This window comes from Corvus cornix, chromosome 7 (genome assembly GCF_000738735.6).
Source record: "Corvus cornix cornix isolate S_Up_H32 chromosome 7, ASM73873v5, whole genome shotgun sequence".
Taxonomy (NCBI): Eukaryota; Metazoa; Chordata; class Aves; order Passeriformes; family Corvidae; genus Corvus; species Corvus cornix.
In genome coordinates this window covers 26,661,226-26,679,387 of record NC_046337.1, presented here as the reverse complement: position 1 = coordinate 26,679,387, position 18,162 = coordinate 26,661,226, and the positions used below count along the sequence as shown (strand labels likewise).

At 44.2% G+C, this 18,162-nt stretch overlaps 2 protein-coding genes across 4 annotated transcripts in view; one reads left to right on the top strand and one right to left on the bottom strand.

Moving 5' to 3' along the window:
• Positions 1–1,968: 1,968 nt before the first annotated feature.
• METTL21A (methyltransferase like 21A) lies at positions 1,969–5,023 on the top strand. 2 transcript variants are annotated; one of them, XM_039554621.1, is made up of 3 exons: positions 1,969–2,231; positions 3,382–3,493; positions 4,544–5,023. In XM_039554621.1, exons 1-3 carry the CDS (start codon positions 2,085–2,087, stop codon positions 4,939–4,941), a joined length of 657 nt encoding a protein of 218 aa, XP_039410555.1. In that variant the 5' UTR covers positions 1,969–2,084; the 3' UTR covers positions 4,942–5,023. The 2 variants fall into 2 exon arrangements, with proteins under 2 accessions (XP_039410555.1, XP_010404942.1); XM_010406640.3 differs by lacking the exon at positions 1,969–2,231 and adding an exon at positions 2,422–2,462.
• A 4,110-nt stretch (positions 5,024–9,133) lies between these two features.
• CREB1 (cAMP responsive element binding protein 1) overlaps positions 9,134–18,162 on the bottom strand; it is a 40,103-nt gene continuing 31,074 nt past the window's right edge. For both annotated transcript variants that reach the window (XM_039554620.1, XM_039554619.1), the window contains one exon: positions 9,134–15,714. In XM_039554620.1, coding sequence (XP_039410554.1) covers positions 15,570–15,714 — 145 coding nt within the window. In that variant the 3' untranslated portion in view covers positions 9,134–15,569. The remainder of the gene's footprint in view (positions 15,715–18,162) is intronic.

Genomic DNA, 18,162 nt, shown 5'->3' with positions numbered 1-18,162 from the left:
AGTGCCAGAGCACCTTTATCGGGGAAGAAGGGGAAATACTTCTGGGAAGCAGAGCAGGATTGGTAGAGAACCTGCTGCGCTCCAGAGATATTCAGGGATATCTGACTAACAAAATCACATTAGTGGGATAAAAGAACTCACTGCATTATCATCTTCGGGAACAATACATTTTCACATGCAGCCTTTTTGTACTCTAGTTGCTATTCAGCCAGACACTTGGTCTTATGAAATACTGCAGGGGAAGAAGCCTCATCGGGGAACAGAAAGGAGGCAGTTGGGAGCACTGGAGCCCTGCCACACTCCTCCATATTCTGGTTGGAGATCCCGGGGCTGGCATGTGGTGCAGGAGGCGGAGGTGAAAGCTTTGTTCCATTTGGGAGTTTCCCTCTATTTGCCTGATGGTGTAGTTTAGGCACAGTGTAGATGACTCAAAAACTCATTCAAACAGAGCTCTCATTTCAAATGTAATGACTCTCATTGCTTTTCCCACACTACCTATATAAATAATTAAAAAAAGAATCGAGATAATAGCACAAGCAATTTCAAACTCTCAAAAGCAGGAATAGTGGCAAGGGACCAGCACTTCAGGACATTAAACCACAGAAAGCTGAATCATCACACCTGTTCTGGCATGTTTATGGGGAGAAGTCTGAGTTGCCATAAGACAAGTATGGACTGGTTTGGGGCAAGTGAAATTTTGGGTTCCATTCTCCTACAGTAGCAGAACCCTAAAAACAAGCTTTACTTTCTGCTACCCGTGTGCAACCTGTAATGATCCTCCACAGAGGTTTTCATGAATCTTGACCCACTCTGTTGAAATGGACAGCTTTTACATGTAACCACATTTGTCTGCCAGACAGATGTGCTGGACTCTGTGGGAAAGAGATGGGATGTTTTCTGGATCTGGTTATGGTCCCCAACTGCGAGGGGCTGGCCTTGCCCCATTGGCTGTGTCACCGGGTGCTGTCAGGGCACAGAGCCACTAGAGATGGGGCAGAGAAGATGTGTCCCCGGCCCCTGCTGCCCCATGCTCCTCTCAGGGGCTGAGGAGCAGGGCTGCAGGCACTGCGCCTTTCTGTGGGGGACCTGCAGCAGTGCCTCCAGGCAGCCAGCTGCCAGGACACTTCCCCGGCTCTCCCATGGCCTTTAGCAGTCTTTGGAGCTAGTTCAAGTAACACAGGAGAGAAGCACTGTGTTGTTTTGCCAAACAAGAGGTTAAATGGAGGCAAAGGTGAAGAGAAGCCCATGCACAAACAGCGCCGGGGAGCGTTTCCACCGCACTGCCAGCCGAGAGCAGCTCTGGCTGTGCTGCTTTGGTCAGCGCTCGACTGAGAAGCACAAGAACTGCTGTGTTTCTGCGCTGGTTACCAGCGCCTGAGGGACCGCTTCCAGGCTGTGATGAGCACTTGCAGAGAGAATGCTCTCCATGGAGCAATGGACGATGAGGCTGGTGGGCTGGACAAATGCCTTTCCCGGCACTGACTTCAAACGCCCCCGAAGCAAAAGCCAGAGGCTGGCACCACAGGGAGGCTGCGGGGACAGCTAACAATGTCCCACAGGGCGTGACACCCTTCTCCCCGTACCTTTCCGCGAGGCAGTGGCTGTGAGCAGGCGAGGAGCCCCTCCGGGCCCGGCCTCCCGCAGGAGGCAGCGCGGGGTTTCTCCCCTCGGGCCGCCCCGGGGCCCTCGCGGGTTCGGGCGTGGGGCGCGGCCCTTCCCCGCCTGCCGCCTTGGCCCCCGCTCCCGCCGCGGCCGGGGGCAGGAGCGCTCCGGGGACCCTCCAGCCCAGCCCGGCCCTGCGTACCCGGGACGTGACCGGCCCGGCTCTGCCGCTGAGCGCCGCCGTTCCCATCGGGCGGTGCGGAGAGGCCGCGCCCGCCCCTGGCTGCGGCGGCGGGGGCCGGGCCGGGCGCTGTGCGGCGGCCCCGAGGCTGCGGCGCGGGCGGAGCGGGCGGGCCGGGCCCGGGAGAGGGGCCGGGCCTGTCCCGCGGCGGCCCCGGGGCAGCGCGGAGCTCGAGCAGGGCCCAGCCGGCGGCCGAGGCCGCGGTGAGCCGGGACCTGGGGCTGTGGTCGCCGACGGCGCGATGGCCATGGTGCCCTACGAGGAGGGAGGCGGCTGGGCAGCGCGGCAGCTGCACAGGCCTTCGGCCACCTTCCACTTCGCCAGCCGCACCATCCGCCTCCAGCAGGACTGGCGGCGGCTGGGGGTGGCGGCCGTGGTCTGGGATGCGGTAGGTGTTCACGGCCAGCGGAGCTTTTCTGCACTCGGTGGCCTCCTGTGTCTCTTGCCGAGCTTTCAGAGTCACCGTAGAAAATTATTTAACGTTGAATTGTAAAGGGAAGGCGCTTTTTTTTTTTTTTTTTTAATGGTAGGAAAGAAAATATTAAACTCTGTTTTATTTTTCCCTCTTCCCCCGTAAGAGATCCTGCAGGAACGCAAGGGAAAACCTAAACCCTGCACGGCAAGTACCCAATACAGGAAATATTCTGGATAACTCTCACCTATTTCTTTACAGTGGGTGGTGATGTTAGCTTGGCACCCTTCAGAGCACAGCATGGATTCCACTGCTTGTAGCCTCAAGCAGGACTGCTGATAAACTTCATCTTGGGGATAAGAACTGTCCAAAACAGAGGGGTTTGTGGCGGGTCCGAGGCTGCAGGGCAGCTGACAGCCTCACTGTAGGAATCCAAGGGCTTCCCATCGGGTTGGATCTCAGTCCACACACAAACTGCACTTCTGTCTCTAGTTTAAAAGAAGAAGCATAGCATTTTTAGCAAACTTCTTAAATGAATTGGTGTACAGGGCTGCTGATCTTTTCTGGACATCAGCTTTGATGGAACTTGCTGTGGGGAGAGGTCCTTATCAAGATCTATGTTACATATAACACGCTAGATAGAACCAGCTGGAAGTACCACTTTATTTTCCCAGTATCCTTCCCGAAGGCATGCCAGTGTTGTGCAGAAACCTTCTGAAATACCATACAAGATACTATGAAACCTTATTCTGGACTTCTGCAATACTGTGTTCATTTACTTGTGTTTGACAACCCTGCAGCTTTTCCTTTCCAAATACAACTCTTTCTATCTCCTGTCACGTTTGGGGATTTGTGGAGCAGTTACCATATCCAAGTTGTAACCTCTGTGGTTCTTTTTTCCTTTTGCCAGTAAGAGTTTTCCATAAAACTCTATGAAAAACTTCCATAAAACGTAAAAAGACTACATGTGCACACAGGAGGCAGAGAAGGGCTCAACAAAGTCTTGATGCAGACCTGAAGCACCTGACCCTTCCCATAACCTTCTCTCTCAGGTTAAACCAGAAACCTTGTATTCAGTATGACTGAAATGAGCCCTGTGCTTAACTGCCTTTGTCTCTTGGCTTAGGCTGTTGTCCTGTGTGCTTATCTGGAGATGGAAGGCATTGATCTCAGGGATCGGTCTGTGATTGAGCTGGGAGCTGGAACTGGATTGCTGGGAATAGTGGTCACATTACTAGGTAAGGGCTTTTTTGTTGTCTGATTTAAAGCAATTCACAACTGTAGTAAAACTGGCCTTTCTACATGTACATGCCTGGTATAGAAGTGAGCACCAAAGCTGCATGTGTGAACTGTGATGGTTCTTCTCTGAGTCATCTTCCTTCCTTGTTAGCCTTGAGAGCCTGCTGCGATATTTGTTGTAGTGATGGTGCCACTGCAGTTTACTTTATGGCGGGACCCTGTTAAGGCTGACGCCTGTTGCCATGGCAGGCAGCTCAGCAGCATTCAGCTCTGCAGCTATTCCCCCCCCAGGGAACAAGTGCTGTGCTTCCCGTCTTCCCCTTGTCCTCGGATGCAGTTAGAGCCACAGATAGAAACCACTCTCTGAGCTTGCATAAGCCTTGCATTAGCCTGTCTTGCAGACAGGGAAGCCAGGGCATGGAGAAGTGAAGTGATTTGCTGCTGATCTGTCTGTGGCTGAAACTGGGTACTATGTTAAATTTGTGCTATCTTTCCCAGGTTAACTTTGTAATTCAATGCTCTAATGGCTCTGAAAGGTGCCTATTGAAATAATAGAAACAAAGCAGTTTGACAAAATACAGTCATGCCATGCAAAATCACACAGGCACAACTTTTGTCTGACCTGTGAAAGAGGCTCTCTAGCTGCCTCTCTCCTAGAGAAAAATATGGAATTGGAGCAGGTTAATTGTAACAACCCCTGTAATTTATTCTTTTGTTACTATGGAAAGGCTAAAAGTAACTCCTTGACTTTCATGCATTAGGAAAAAGCACCAGAAAACATGCTTTTTCCCCCTACCCAACTTAATCTTCATGTAGAGTACACTTTATATTCTTAAGTGACTGATGAAGGGTAGGATGTCTGTAGATGGAGGGGGGGCGGTTTGCTTGTTATGTTCTTTTGTTTGCTCGTTTTTAATCAAGCAGCTCAGGGGAGCTGTTAATGTTTAACAGGAACTAAGGAGCCTGCTGGAGTTAGAGCATTGTATTCCACATGCTGTACTGAGGGACATGGACTGTTAGTGTGAGCCGTGTCCTCCTGTCCCCCTTAGGTGCCCGTGTTACCATCACAGACAGGGCGGCAGCACTGGAGTTCCTGGAGTCAAACGTGCAGGCAAACTTACCCCCTGAACTACGTCCCAGAGCTGTGGTGAAGGAGCTGACATGGGGAAAAGACCTGGATAACTTCCCTCCAGGAGCATTTGACTTCGTCCTGGGTGCAGACATTGTTTATTTGGAAGAAACATTTGCTGAACTGCTTCAGACGCTGGAGCACCTGTGCTCAGAGCAAACTGTGATTCTTCTTTCCTGTCGTATCCGCTATGAACGGGATCTCAAGTTCTTGAAGATGCTGAGAGACCGTTTCTCTGTATACGAGGTCCATTATGATTCCAGTAAGGATGTTCATATCTACAAAGCACAGAGGGGTAGTCGCAAGGATGACTTTTGACTCTGTGCTTTGTTAATAACCCACGGATGCTGTTCAATTCTTCCCTTTGTTTCTACTCAATACACTCGTTCCTAAGCATGAAGTTGCAGTTGTGTTATTTCACTGTCTTGTTCTGATGGTCTTGACTGATCACTTGGTCTGATACAGCAAGGATCATTCTGCATATTGAACCTCTGCTTCATTTCTGAGTAGAGTTGTATAGGGTGTTCCACTGTCTTTTTATCAAATGTAACTTTTTTAACTGATTTAAGTTGCAGAAATCTTCTGCACCAAAATTGTTATGTCAAAAGGTATCTTGTTTGAAATCAAACCACACAACTTCTGGGGAAAACTTAAAGAGATTACAGTGGGGTTTTTCCCTTTACCACTTCCTTAACTCCTGAAGAGTAAGAGCGGGTGAAATAAAAGCTAATGCTCCAGCTCTAAATGCTTTAACTCTTCAGGACTTCTGCATCTTAGAAGTTGTGGTAAAAGAAACCACTTAAAGGGCAAAAAGAATCAAAGGCAGATGCTATAAAGTTGTTCTATTGCTGTCACTGCTGCACTGAAGAAGCACAGTGAAACAAAGAACAAGATCTGGAAGGGCACTGGGAGCAGGGATTGCCAAGTAAGCCAGCTTAGAAATCAATTTTTACCTGACTTGCAAGTGAGTGGGCTACGCCTGCAGTACCAAAACAGTTGTGGTTTCTGAGTTGTCCCTGACAAGTTTGCTCACACAGATCAAGGCTCCTTGGAGGAGATACACATGCACATGTGCCACCAGGAAAGTGCAACAGGGAGACTCAAGTTGTTCTTAAAATATCAAATCAGTCCTTGACTCTCAAAGTACTGTTAGATAATGTTCTACTTTGTGCCTTTGTTTGTGCTCCCTCTGTCTCTGAGAGCTGTTTTTTAGGAAAGGAGGGTGCTCTGTAAAGCCTCTGTAGCCGGGGATGTACTTACTCTTGCATTACTTGGGACCTTGGGGCAGTGTCTAGATTTCAGTGTGCTTTCAGTGCACAGTGGTAGTTAAGACACTGTCCTGAGTAACAGATTTCATACCTTGAGCTTGTAAAATACATCTGTGTGTTTATCCCGCAAGGTCTGGGAGTCCAGCTCACACCAGCAGCAGACTTCCTTCTCTTTCTAGTGGTGGAAGGATGAAACTGATGAAAACAATGGGTGAACAGAAGATACCTACATATCTAAACGCAGGAATTGCTTTACTACTTTTTTTGTGTGTGTGGATGTGGAGCTTTTTTGCTTTAAACTTAAAGCCTCAGGGCAGGCTCAGACTTGGAGCATGTGCTTGTCTTTGGCACTGGCAACAGCAGAACAAAGCAGCAGCTGCTTTGGGCCATGGACATTTTGGAACTTTATGTCATTTCTGCTCCCATCATACTTCCTGGTCAGTGGACCAGAAGTGCAGTACTGACTGTAATCTGGAAATGACACATTTACCATTAAGGTTTGTGCTTCATCCGTGGCACGTCTTGCATGTTCTCAGCAAAGTTCCTTGCTTGGCTTCAGACCCAGTCTGGGAGTTGCTGCTCTGAATCACTTGGTGTAACAGTATCCTCAGAAGCCACATGGTGTCACTAAAACAGTTCTTAGGCGGCTGGCTGGGAATTCGCAGCCTGAAACGAGTTGAAGTCAGTTTGGGGAAAGGAAGACAGCACCTTTAATTGAAAACAGATCATGAGATGAGCTCTCATGTGTTAGGTGTAGCTTCTTCTGTCCTATCAGCTTGGTGAGCAATAGTTGAAAAGAATTATGAGCTCTCCCCACTCTCTCTGGCTCTAGTTTTTGGAGTGTGGCTGTAAGTTCTCACCTCTCCTATTCCTTTTCCTCCCCACTGGTGTTTCCTTGTCTCCAGGCTCATCTGGGATTAGGCATTAGGCTCATCTGTAGCTCAGGCTCCCCTCGGGCTGGAGCTGGCAGAAAGCCGTGTGCTGGTGCCTGGGCTCGTCAGTGCCCAAGGGAACTTTTCTGCGGGAAAAGCCTGGCCATGCTCGGCCCTCACAGGAGGCTGGAGCCTGCAGTACTGACAGCCATAGCAGCTTGCACTGTTGCCATAGCAGGAACATGCTAAAAAGCCTGCTCAAATAGCACAGAATACAGCACAGAATAAAGCCTGGTGCAGCAACCTACACACTTCGAAGAAGGGGGCTTTGCCCCAGGCCTTGTTTTGACGTTAGTGTTAGAAACAGTTTTGTACTTTTAAAACAAATCAGTTTAATTCCATCTCTTTCTACTTGTCAAGTTTTCAGTGTCAGATTTCCCATTGCTGCTGTTACAGCCCAGCCATCCTGCCAGAGCAGGCATGTGCCAGTGGAGACCAGGCTTGGCTTCTTTTGCCACGCTGCTGTTACCCAGCAGCTGTATGCACACCCAAGGGAGTATGTTTGAAGGCTGAAGTGATGCTACTGCCCATAAATAATTCTGGAGAAAAGCACGAGATGGCACTGGCAGCTCAGGTGAGTGCCTTGCTCCTGACCTGCAGAGCTGAGCTCTTGATGGCCCTTCCCCAGCCCAGCAAGTGGCACCCCCAAGGGGACACCTTCTCTGACTGCTGCTGGGGTGCAGGTTGTTAGATTTAGGAGACCAGATCCAGGAATACTGCAGTTAGGCCACAACCATGTATGTGTCAGTTGTGGTTGCATTTAAAGGTACAGTGTTTAGGGGCAGGCATCAACCCTGGTAACAGTAACTCAGCTGAAACCTGCAGTCCATCCCTCCTGGGCAGTGCTGACACCCACGTGCACCAGGCAGTGAGCGCTGCCTTCTGTTGTCCCAGGCGGGGCTTCACAGGTTTTTTGTATTCCCATCACACTTACCTTCAGGGAGAGGTCAGGAGTGAGTCAGGCCATGAGTGAATCACGCCAGGCGGGCAGGACAGAAGTAGCAGAGATGTAACTGCTGGTGAGTGAGCAGAGAGAGCAGCCCTCTGCATTGACCCCTGCAAACTCCAGTGTCCCAACCCGCGGGTCCCACAGGAGCTCCTGCTCTAGTATGAGATGATGCATGACAACAGCTGTTGCCAGCAGCTGTCTGGCAATTGATACTAACACCCTGCCCAAGCACTTTCTGTCACCCTGTTCATCCCAGCACTAGAGAATCCCACTCTCCTTTGGGTGGTTCCATTGCACTGGTCCTGTTTTGTAACAGGTGATCTGAGCTCGTCTGTAGGAAGGCTGTGTTTGGCACGTGTCCCTGAGTAGTGGGGCAATGCACGAATTGTCTCTTGAGAAATTCACTCACTCTAGGGAGTAGGTCCAAGCCACAGAACAGTGACCAGGTAAGACACAGTCATGGTGTGGGACTGAGAAACCATCCCTGAAACATGCCATTTTGCAAGAAAACAAACTTTTCTGAAATGTCATTGCAACTAAGGTAGTGTTTGATTGATCTTAAGATACATAGTATGAGATTCAGCTCTGCATCTCATGGACAAAGAGCTTTAAGGTACAGCAGTGTCAGAAGAATCAGGTTTACCAGTGGACTACACAGGGACCTGTGTTACCCAGTTCTTTTCAGTGCAAAATTCAAGCCAAACTGCATTTTCATCTCAGGGACTAACCCCTGCTTGGGATTCTCCCTCATTACTGGAGATTTTTCTGAGCAAGAACACGAATGGCATTAAAAAAACCTACAAAATCCCAGCTGTAATGAGCTGACCTTACTGCTTCCCCTTGATTTCACTGGAGGTGTGTTTACCTCCGTGCTGAATTTGTTCTCCTGGCTTCCATCCCAGTATTTGGATCCAGCCTTGCAGATTACATAATAGGGTTGCGATCCGTGCAGTGTTTGCTGCCTTCTGTTTCTGTTCTGTTATTAAGATCAGTAGTACATGGTTTACAGGAATGCTTAAAAGTGAGACATGCAGCACACTTAAACTGTGAAAGGTGTAAGCCTTTCAGACATTATTAAACAACAGAACTGCCACCAGAATGGATACTGAAGGCAGGTTTAAAAATATCAGGAGGAAGAGAAACTTTGTTTTTCAGGACTTAACCTCTGACTAATCTAATTCAATTAAGATTAAAAAAGCCTTCTCTTTGGGGAGAATACCTTATGAATACTTAGGGCAGGCCAGAGATTGAGAGGACACCATAGACTGCTCAAAATACACCTTTTCCCATATTCCTCTACCTACCATTTGCCACTAAATTTAGTGTAAATGGAACATCCTGCTCAAAAAAGAGACTTTGTAGAGTTTTTTAAAGCATGTTTATGTGACTGCACATAAATGTTTGTGTAAAAAGGGAGTTATGACAGTTTATACCACAAAGGTTACAGTAAGAAAAAGCACTTCTTTATGACAATAATTCACAAATTCACAAGAATCACTTTAATATACAAAGCAATTACTACCATTCTGAAACACAAAGCAGCTAATATGTACATAGTGTTAATAAAATGCATTATAACCCAGTACATTTTTTTTTAAACACAGATAAAGCACAAAAAAAAAGTAAAAAAAAAAAAAAAAGGAACAGAACACAACAGGGATGTTTCTAGATTTTTGGGGAGATGTAAAAAAGAATTTATTTCCGCCCAATAATGGATTTTCATTTAGTCTTTTAACTTCCACAAGTATGTGGGAGTCAAGCTCAAATACCCTGTTCTGTGCTGACATGGTTTGGGTAAAGAATCAGAAATGCAGATGAGGTGAACATACTCTTTCCAGCTTACACTACAAAGGGAGAATAATAACCCTCGCTCTGGAAGCTTCCCTGAAAAACATTGTTTCAAAACAATTTCAAATTATAAATCCAGAGTAGAAACAACTTGTTTTTGAACTGAACAACCAATCTGTGGATCAAAGTCAGTGGAGGGGTTGGCTGCCAACTAGCACCTCTTCTTGCCCTGTTCCCATCCCAAGAAGTCCATTATAAGCAGCACAGTTTCAAATCTCATATAAACTTGAAGTTGTAGAACTTTTTAAAATTAATGTTTTCATATAAATAAATGTAATTAAACACACAAAAAATGGAGTGGCACCTGGATAAAACATACCTTGTGGAAAGCACCCAAACATCCTTAGTTCGTAAGAGTGGCCATTTCCAGATACATGACTGGCTCAAGGCCTGCCTTCCCCATGCTCTCACTCAGCTATCCCCTCATTTAGAGAAATACGCAGCTGAGGCTGAGTGAACCGACTGCTCGAGTCCTGAGTGCACGAACACTCAGCTTATGGAGTGTGCCAGCCATGGGTCATTCCAGCCTGGCCCTGGCCCTTTCCCTGCCAGCACACAGCTCCTGAGGACAGCTGACTGCTCCTGCCTCTCCTGCTGAAAGCGAGCCCTGAACTCACCACAGAGCAAGTCACAAACCTGCACTTGCAGTGCCAGAAAGCAAACAGGTCACTCTCTTCAATTTGTGCTATGCAAATCAGCCCAAGCACATCTCTTTGCAGGCCACAGCTTGAATACATTTAAAAACACATTCCAAGGCAAAACACTTGAAATGCAGACCCTCTTTACCACCTGGATCTGGTCCCTTTTCCCCAAAGATGCACAGGCTTAAGCCTACCTATCTGCAGACCTGAACCTGTCACAAGCACACAGTAGGTGGATTTCAGCACCCTCTCTCACCAATCTGGCTCCTTCCAGACCAACTGAGCTTCAGGATACATTCAGGCTTCTGTAAAATTGTGTCCTTTACAGCTAGCAAATTACACAGCTCAGAAAGGTTCCCAGACAGACGACAAAGAACCATCAATGTACTGTATGCTTTTTAAAACCTGCTCACAGTGACAGACTTCAGGGTTATAGTTGAATTATCAATATTCCTGCAAAAGAAAGGTGGTTGTGCTTTTCAAGCAGGGTGACACATTGTCAGTGTACCTTTACTTCCTGGTGTCAAATTATTGGAAAGCCTTTTGATTCATTTTCTTGGAATGCAGCTTGTAAAATCTGCAGACAAATCTCAAATTAAGAAAAGAGGAATAAAGTGGCTGAAAAATAGTTTAGCCTTCCTTCCAAATTAACATCCTTTTCCCACATGGGATCACTGAACTAGTTCTACTCTAAAAGTAATTTCACATCCATCCTCTACATACTGCTCTGAGACACCACACGCTTGATTCTTGCCCCTTCAGCTCTCCTGCCCTTCTGAAGCAATGCCTGCTGGGCACCAGGTGCTGATCTGCAAGTTAAATCACAGAAGGAGTCAACTGCTGGGGAGAGGAGCGAATTGTGTCCAGGCAGCAGGATTACAACAATTATGCGAGAAATCTTCTCAAACAAACCAAATTTATCTTAAATTTTGTTCTCTGTATTTTGTTTGGGGTTTTTTGTTTTCTTTTTTTTTTAAAAGTGCACATTTTAATTAAGCATTTACAAAGAACATAGTGTAACAAAAATAAATACATGACCTTTTGGTTGGATCATTGGCAAATGTTACATCACTAACCAGGCTCCAGGGTGCAAAAATTAAAATAAAAACAAGGTCTTAGAAAATCAATTAAATCCTCTATGAACTGTCATAGATTTGCAACCACTGATATTGAACTTGCTTTGATGGGTGGACTTGTCTTTAAACCACAAAAAGCACTGTCTACCATAAATGAAAAAATAAATAAAAAAGCAGGTGCTGGTTTTCACTAACAGATGACTACTTTCTGCTACAGTTTACTGGAAGCCCAGATTTAAAAAAAGCAACCTGCGGTACAAATTCAGGTCAGAAACTATCAGGGCTGTTTTTCCTTATTATATCTTTTTTTTTTCCTGAGCCTCTTTATGATTCCAAACACCCCACCAATTTTCTGACCGATGTACAAGTACCAGAGAAGACAGTGATCTACAATGCAAATGCCAACAACTACAGGCCAGCCCGACCTACTGGTGTCTGAGCAGTCCTGACGAGCACAACCGGCTAAAATTGTGCTTTTGGATACAAGCAACGGTGCCGGCAACTACCCAGTGCTGGTGAAATTGCTGCCTAAGTAAGAATGCGTTGCCACCACCCCAGGAGGAAAACACAAGTCTTACCAGTGGTTCCTTTAGAAAATAACACCTTACTAACTTTTCCAAATGTTTTGCCTTTGATATATAGCTGCCAAAGAGAAAAAAAGCACGAAAGTGAATTACTCTGGGTGGTGGTGGTTGTAAAACAACTGTTTATGTAATTTCAAAAATCTTCATCAATAAAAAATAAACCCCACAAAAGCCACGAAAGATGAAATAAAATTATTGAAAATGGATAACTGAGAAACAGCACAAAACAAATCAGTAATAAGCGCTAGAATAACGCAGCCCAGAGCTACTGGGGTGAGGGGAAGCTTTCACACACACATACACATCCACACACACCCAGACACACACAGAAAAGTAAAAATTCTTTTTCTGACCTCCATATACTATAATACTCAGCATTCCTGACTTAAAAGCTCTCAGAGCTGTAGATTATATACTGTGTGTATATATATATATATGTACATATATTATACATATGTATTTTCCAAGAATATCTAAATTAAAAGAGCACCTTTGACAATATCTTAACTGCCTGATTGGTGCTGTTGTTTTGCAAAATAATGACATTACAAAAATTATATTTCAAACCAATTCTTGTTTATTATGAACATAATGGATCTAGCCCTTTCTAACCCTCTCTTCAGGTAAAACAGGCTATCAGTTCTTGAAAACTCACAACCGTGAGATATAAAACTAATCCTCCCTCCCCCTTGTCAGCATAATTTACATCCTACTTCCAAATGGCCTTAGTTTATAGAAGCTTATTACCCCAACCTCACTACTTGGTAAATAACATAGGAATGGATTCCTGTGTCATATTCTTTCCCTTTTTGGGTCAATATGAATAGTAAAGCATGTATGGGTAGCCTAGCCAGCCCTGTACTTGGTCTAATACATTTTTTATTATTGTAATTTATAATTTTCATTAAATAAATTTGTGTCCCTAAATCCTCAGTGCAGCACAAATAAGATTCTTGCAGACCCCTATGTACTTTAAATTACATTCTTTTTCTTAGCGAAACTTTATTTGCTAATGAAGTCTAGGCTAAAACCACAGCAGGCCACTTGGAGACCACACACAGACAAACTGGTAACACAGCTCTCCGCTCACTGCCACACAAATTTGCACCAACTCTGTATTAGGAGAACCCCACCCGGGCACTGTTTTAGGCTCCCATGCCCATTCAGCCCCCAGGCTTTGTGGCCAGTGATTATCAGCAAGCTCTAGGCAGTGTTTTTTACCCACTAGACAGCCCTCAGAGCCCAGCTTGCCCTGCTCAGGTTCACAGCAAAACCTCATGTTGTTGCAAACAGATGTTCTACAAAAGAAACAGCCTTAATGTGGGCATAGACAGCCTCTTCTGTGTTTCTCAAAGCTGGAGGAACCATTCCATGCAATTGCAAATGAGGCCACCATGAGCTTCATGTTTTACAAGAATGACTCCTGCATTATCAACATTTCTGCTTCAGTACTAGTTCTGGAAAATGTAACCGTTTTATGTATTTGTATTCACCCATTTTAAGAATCAGATAATTTTTATAAAAGCACTGCTGAGAACTTAGGGTCTTCTTTAAATTTGCATTGCTAACTAATAGATTCATTTCCCATTAAATAAAAACACAAAAATCAACTCTCTATGGCAGATAAAAATAGACCATTTATAAACCCCCACAAAACTTGTGAAAGTGAATTACGTCATATTTCTGATATTTATGTTCTCTTCTTGAAATACAAATGTAATTTGAAATTCTTGATAACTCTAGATTTAACAATAATGCTGTAAGTTTAGCCCTGCTCCTTTTAAATTAAGTCTCTTGGAAACTGAATGCCCTCTCAAATGAGAAATCTAGAACTTTTAATACTGCTTAGGTGTTTGAGACTCAACTGCCCAGAGTGTTCCAAGTATTTTTCTTGTAACGTCACACTGATTGTATAACCTTTTAGAAGCTTGTGTGTGAAATTTATCTTAAAAACAGACAGAGTGAATGGGAAAAAATATTAGCTAATACTCTGCTAGGCAAGGCATTAGTATAGACCAGAGCCTTACCCATGTTTCTATACATAGAAGTTTGACCAGAAGACCAAAGTAAACTTACTCCATCAAATGACCCAAGTTAGCATAGTGAGAGCCTGGCTTCAGAGGGCCAGTACACAAACCGCACATGATTCTTTTTGACACATTCTTTTTGACAACTTCTTGACGTTCTTTTTTGGTTCCTTTTGAGCATGATTCTTTTAAAGTCCTAATGCATAGTACAGAGTTTTTTTAAATATGAACTACCTTTTTTAACATCATAAATCTGGGGAAGATCACAGTTCCTCAGTGCACAGAAAAAAAATTGATCTTGCAAACATCTGAGGCACATGAGTAATTTTAGTTGCAGGAATAGATTACTCAGTAAATCTGAACCTTACCATGAAAAAATACCCCAAATAAATTAAGAGTTTAGCTAACCTGGCCAGGTTCAAATAATCAGTGTTGTCCCTTGCAAAGCAGAGTTGGAATATTTGTGTTTGAAGTCCTCTTTAATATTTGAGATTGTCCTAGTAGTTGTCATACTGCAATTTAATTTATGTATAGAAGGCAACCTCAAAGTTTGAAAAAGAATTTAGCAAACCAGGCTGATATTTCTATTGAGTACAATAATTTCCATTGCGTAAGACAGTGGTAGGGAAATAAAAACAACCTCATTGCTTGAGAGGACTTGGGACACAGACCATACTGTCATCAGGGAGTACTTAAGTGGAGTTGGCCATGCTTCAACTGCTTAGTTGTTCTGCATACAAATAGGTAGTGCTTTCATGTGTTACCCCTGCTTACTATGTGACTGTTTTCAGAACATCACTATTGCATCTTTTTAAAAATTATTTTCTTTCCCATCCAAATATAATTTCCCAACCTATATCCTATGAAGTTGGTGTCTGTTTTCTGTGCATTCAGAATGCTGAATGCACGTGCACACATAAGCTATGAGAAGCAACAACTGACCAGTGAAGCTCATTTCAATGCATTTGTTTATGAGGTATGGAGAAGGTTTTACTAGTCCAGGAGGGCTTAATTGAGATTGCAAATCAACCCCCCTCCTGGGCTAGTTTGAAAAAGGTCTGTTATCTCCACACCAAGAACGTGACAGTGAAGCGCCCTTTGTTTGGCATGCTGCTTAGCCGTGTGTCTGTACAGTTTATCGTGAATGTGTGAAACCAATTTGGCAACCATTGCTGCTTCATTGTACTATGCATGCTCCACCTATGCGGCCCACAGTTGTCTGGACCAAGAGGCTGGGATGGTTCTGTCTCTAAGGCAATGGAAAGAGCTCAGCACAAATTCTTGACATCTTTACAAAAGGACCCTCCCCACAGTAACTTCCCAAGTGACCACTGTTACTCCTTGAAGAGGATCGGGAGATGAGAAAGAAGCCTGTTCTTCTTCTTCTTCACGCTGAGATTGATGATGAAATTCATCTTGTAAGGGGAGAAGTGGAGGCAAGTACTTGAACATTCACAGTTTGATGCAAAGCACAGATGAAGTATATTCTGTAGTTGCTTCAGGCAGTTTTGCGCATAGAAAAAAAGAAATGTTTAGAAAATAAAAAGTTTACTTTGTCTTTCTGGGTATAGCCAGAACCAGTCTCTATCCCAACTGGACAAGTGAAAACGAGAATCCAAAATTAATCTGATTTGTGGCAGTAAAGGTCCTTAAGTGCTTTCAACTCCTCAATCAGTGTCTTGTTTTGGTTTTCAAGCACAGCCACTCGATTTTCTAGACATTTCACATACTCCTTTTTCTTCCTGCGACATTCACGTGCTGCCTCTCTGCAAAGCAAAAAAGGCCATTGAAACCCAGAACAATCATTTGCAGACATGGGCTACTTAACTGCTTTCAGGCAAACCTTTACTAGTACTGCCATTTTCAGCATATGGAGGTATTGTTAAGAAATGCAAGTGAGGAAAAAACACCGAGTTCATAACTGCTCCTCACAAATCACACAAACTCAAGATCCACACATCATTTCAACATAGAGATCCCAGTAAGACAGCACCAATAAAATTCTGTTTCTGTGAGAAAAGGATCCTATTCAGTGATAAAATTTTGCTTTCAGGATTTACATTAGAGCCTTTAGGCTGAGTCAAGTGCTGCTGCAATAATTTAACTGATTTTATTATCATCTATTATTCTTTTTATAGTCTTTAACTTTTCCCTTTGCTGCAGTCCAACAAGATGATCAACTGGTGCAAAAAAGCACTATTTAGAGCATTCGTGTATCTGCTCTTGAGCAATGCTTTCATTTTAATAATGATGTATGGATCACTGCAATAATATTAATGACTCAAATAAAAACATCACAAAATAAACAGTAACTAGGAACCATATAATTCTTTAGTCCCTGTCAGCTATGCCAAAAACAGACCTCAAGATAGTCAAACTTCTAAGTCTTGCTTGTAAAGAGTGAGCTGCCTGTAGGTAACTTGGTAACATACCAAGAACACCAGTGAAAAATACCAGAAAGGTATTAATGTGCTGCTGAGCATCCTGAAGGCAGGAACACCAAGGCAGGAGCTACCCTGCACAGCAACACAATGGCACCAATGTGCAAAGTAAGCACAAGGCTAATGCCATGGGCAGATGGGAGCCCAGGCAGAGGGCTCTCCTCCTGCAGTGCAACTTGTCCAAGGAGCACTCTGCAGACACATGGAAATAAACACACTTGTTTGCCCTGAACCTTCAGGTGCAAAGCAGAACAGCTTCAAAAATAAGAGTCTGTGTGCCCCTTCATTGCAAACGCTACACAGACTGGTGAGACAGTCAGTGTTCTGGGAAATGAGAGGACAAATTAGAACCCAGTGCCTTCCCTTATTAGATAAATAGTAGCTGTAAAAAAAGAATGCATTCCAGGACCTAAATGATAAGAAGCCTCTAAGTAATTTTTGAAATTCAGCTCCACAAATGAGACAGGATGAAGAAAACATAGTCTGTAAGCCCTGAAAGGACTCAGGTATTCATTTGTCAAATACAATTTCACATACTTGCAGTGCTTCAGTAAGCCAAGTGTAACATTTAGAATTTAAGTAATTTTGGGCTGGTACCAAAACATTAAGTACTACTGGATCAGGGAGTGCCTCCCAGTGCAAACTACTAACATGTCCCCTTGGGTGACAACATTTTCTTTCTGTGACTTTTTTCCAGCTTAGGCTGTGTATATTAAGCCACCTCAAGTCTGTGTGTGCTATTTGTTCATTATGAACAGCCGGAATTATACTGACTTGCAGAGAACTTTAAAAATGTAAAATTTATACAGAAAATTTACACAATAATATCTATGAATATTTACACTATAATCCTCCAATAAGTACCACCTTACCATCTGCCTCTCTATCCTTTTTCCCCACTTTGCTATGGAGCTTAGATTTGCAAGTATCTATTAAGCAGACAGCCTAAAAGCACCACATGCAACATGATACTGTTGCAAAAGCTGTGGATTTAACTCAAGTGGGGTAATTCCCCATTGTTTTTCTTGGCTTTCACAAACACAAAAGCTTTCTTTTACTAGAGTAAGACTGATGATTAAATGAGGGTATTCTGTGATCCTAATTAAATTTTTTTCAAATGCAGAGCCTGAAAGGGTGGTATCTACTATCTACTATTCACTCGTAGGAGAAAACTATATAAAAAGGGAGAACAAAAACCTTTTAAAAAAGTGAACTCTGCTGTTCAGCATTATTTCCTTCATTAAAGCCCCTCGAATAAGCACTGGGTCTGCTCAAGTAAGTTTCTATTGTGTTCACAGCACAGCAACCTAGAGAAGATAAATGAACCTGGTTTTTTTGTGAACATCAGTTTTTTCGGACTGACAGATGAAGTTAACAAGGCTCTCAGGGGGCTTCCCCTGCTCAGAAGGGTGGGAAGCACTGTGTTCCCAGTGTTACAGTACAACACACAGGCTCCAATCTGTGGCCTGTGGATAAGAGTTTAAGGCTTGATGTGATGGGTCAGTTCAGGCCCACCCCTTCCCACTCCGACAGTAACAGACTTCAGGAACATCGTGCCCACCTTCTCCCTACTGCTCCCTTCCTTTGCTACCTCCACCCACTCCCACCTATGTAAGCTTAGCTGTTCCTCCTCACAAGCTGAATCCTACAGAATCAAGTCTTCTCTATCTTTCTTTCAGCCTGTCTGCTGCTACAACTGGCTCCACAAGACTTCAGTCAAAAGGAATAGCTGCTCGTTTAGCCTTTGCTTGAGCCTTTCTGCCCCTGGAGGAG

What these genes read in the sequence shown, in the direction of transcription:
- METTL21A (XM_039554621.1), top strand. Translation starts at nt 2,085, where the DNA reads ATGGCCATGGTGCCCTACGAGGAGGGAGGCGGCTGGGCAGCGCGGCAG. An exon ending in CGGCCGTGGTCTGGGATGCG is followed by an intron (nt 2,232 to 3,381) that starts GTAGGTGTTCAC and finishes CTCTTGGCTTAG; the next exon opens with GCTGTTGTCCTGTGTGCTTA. An exon ending in AATAGTGGTCACATTACTAG is followed by an intron (nt 3,494 to 4,543) that starts GTAAGGGCTTTT and finishes TGTCCCCCTTAG; the next exon opens with GTGCCCGTGTTACCATCACA.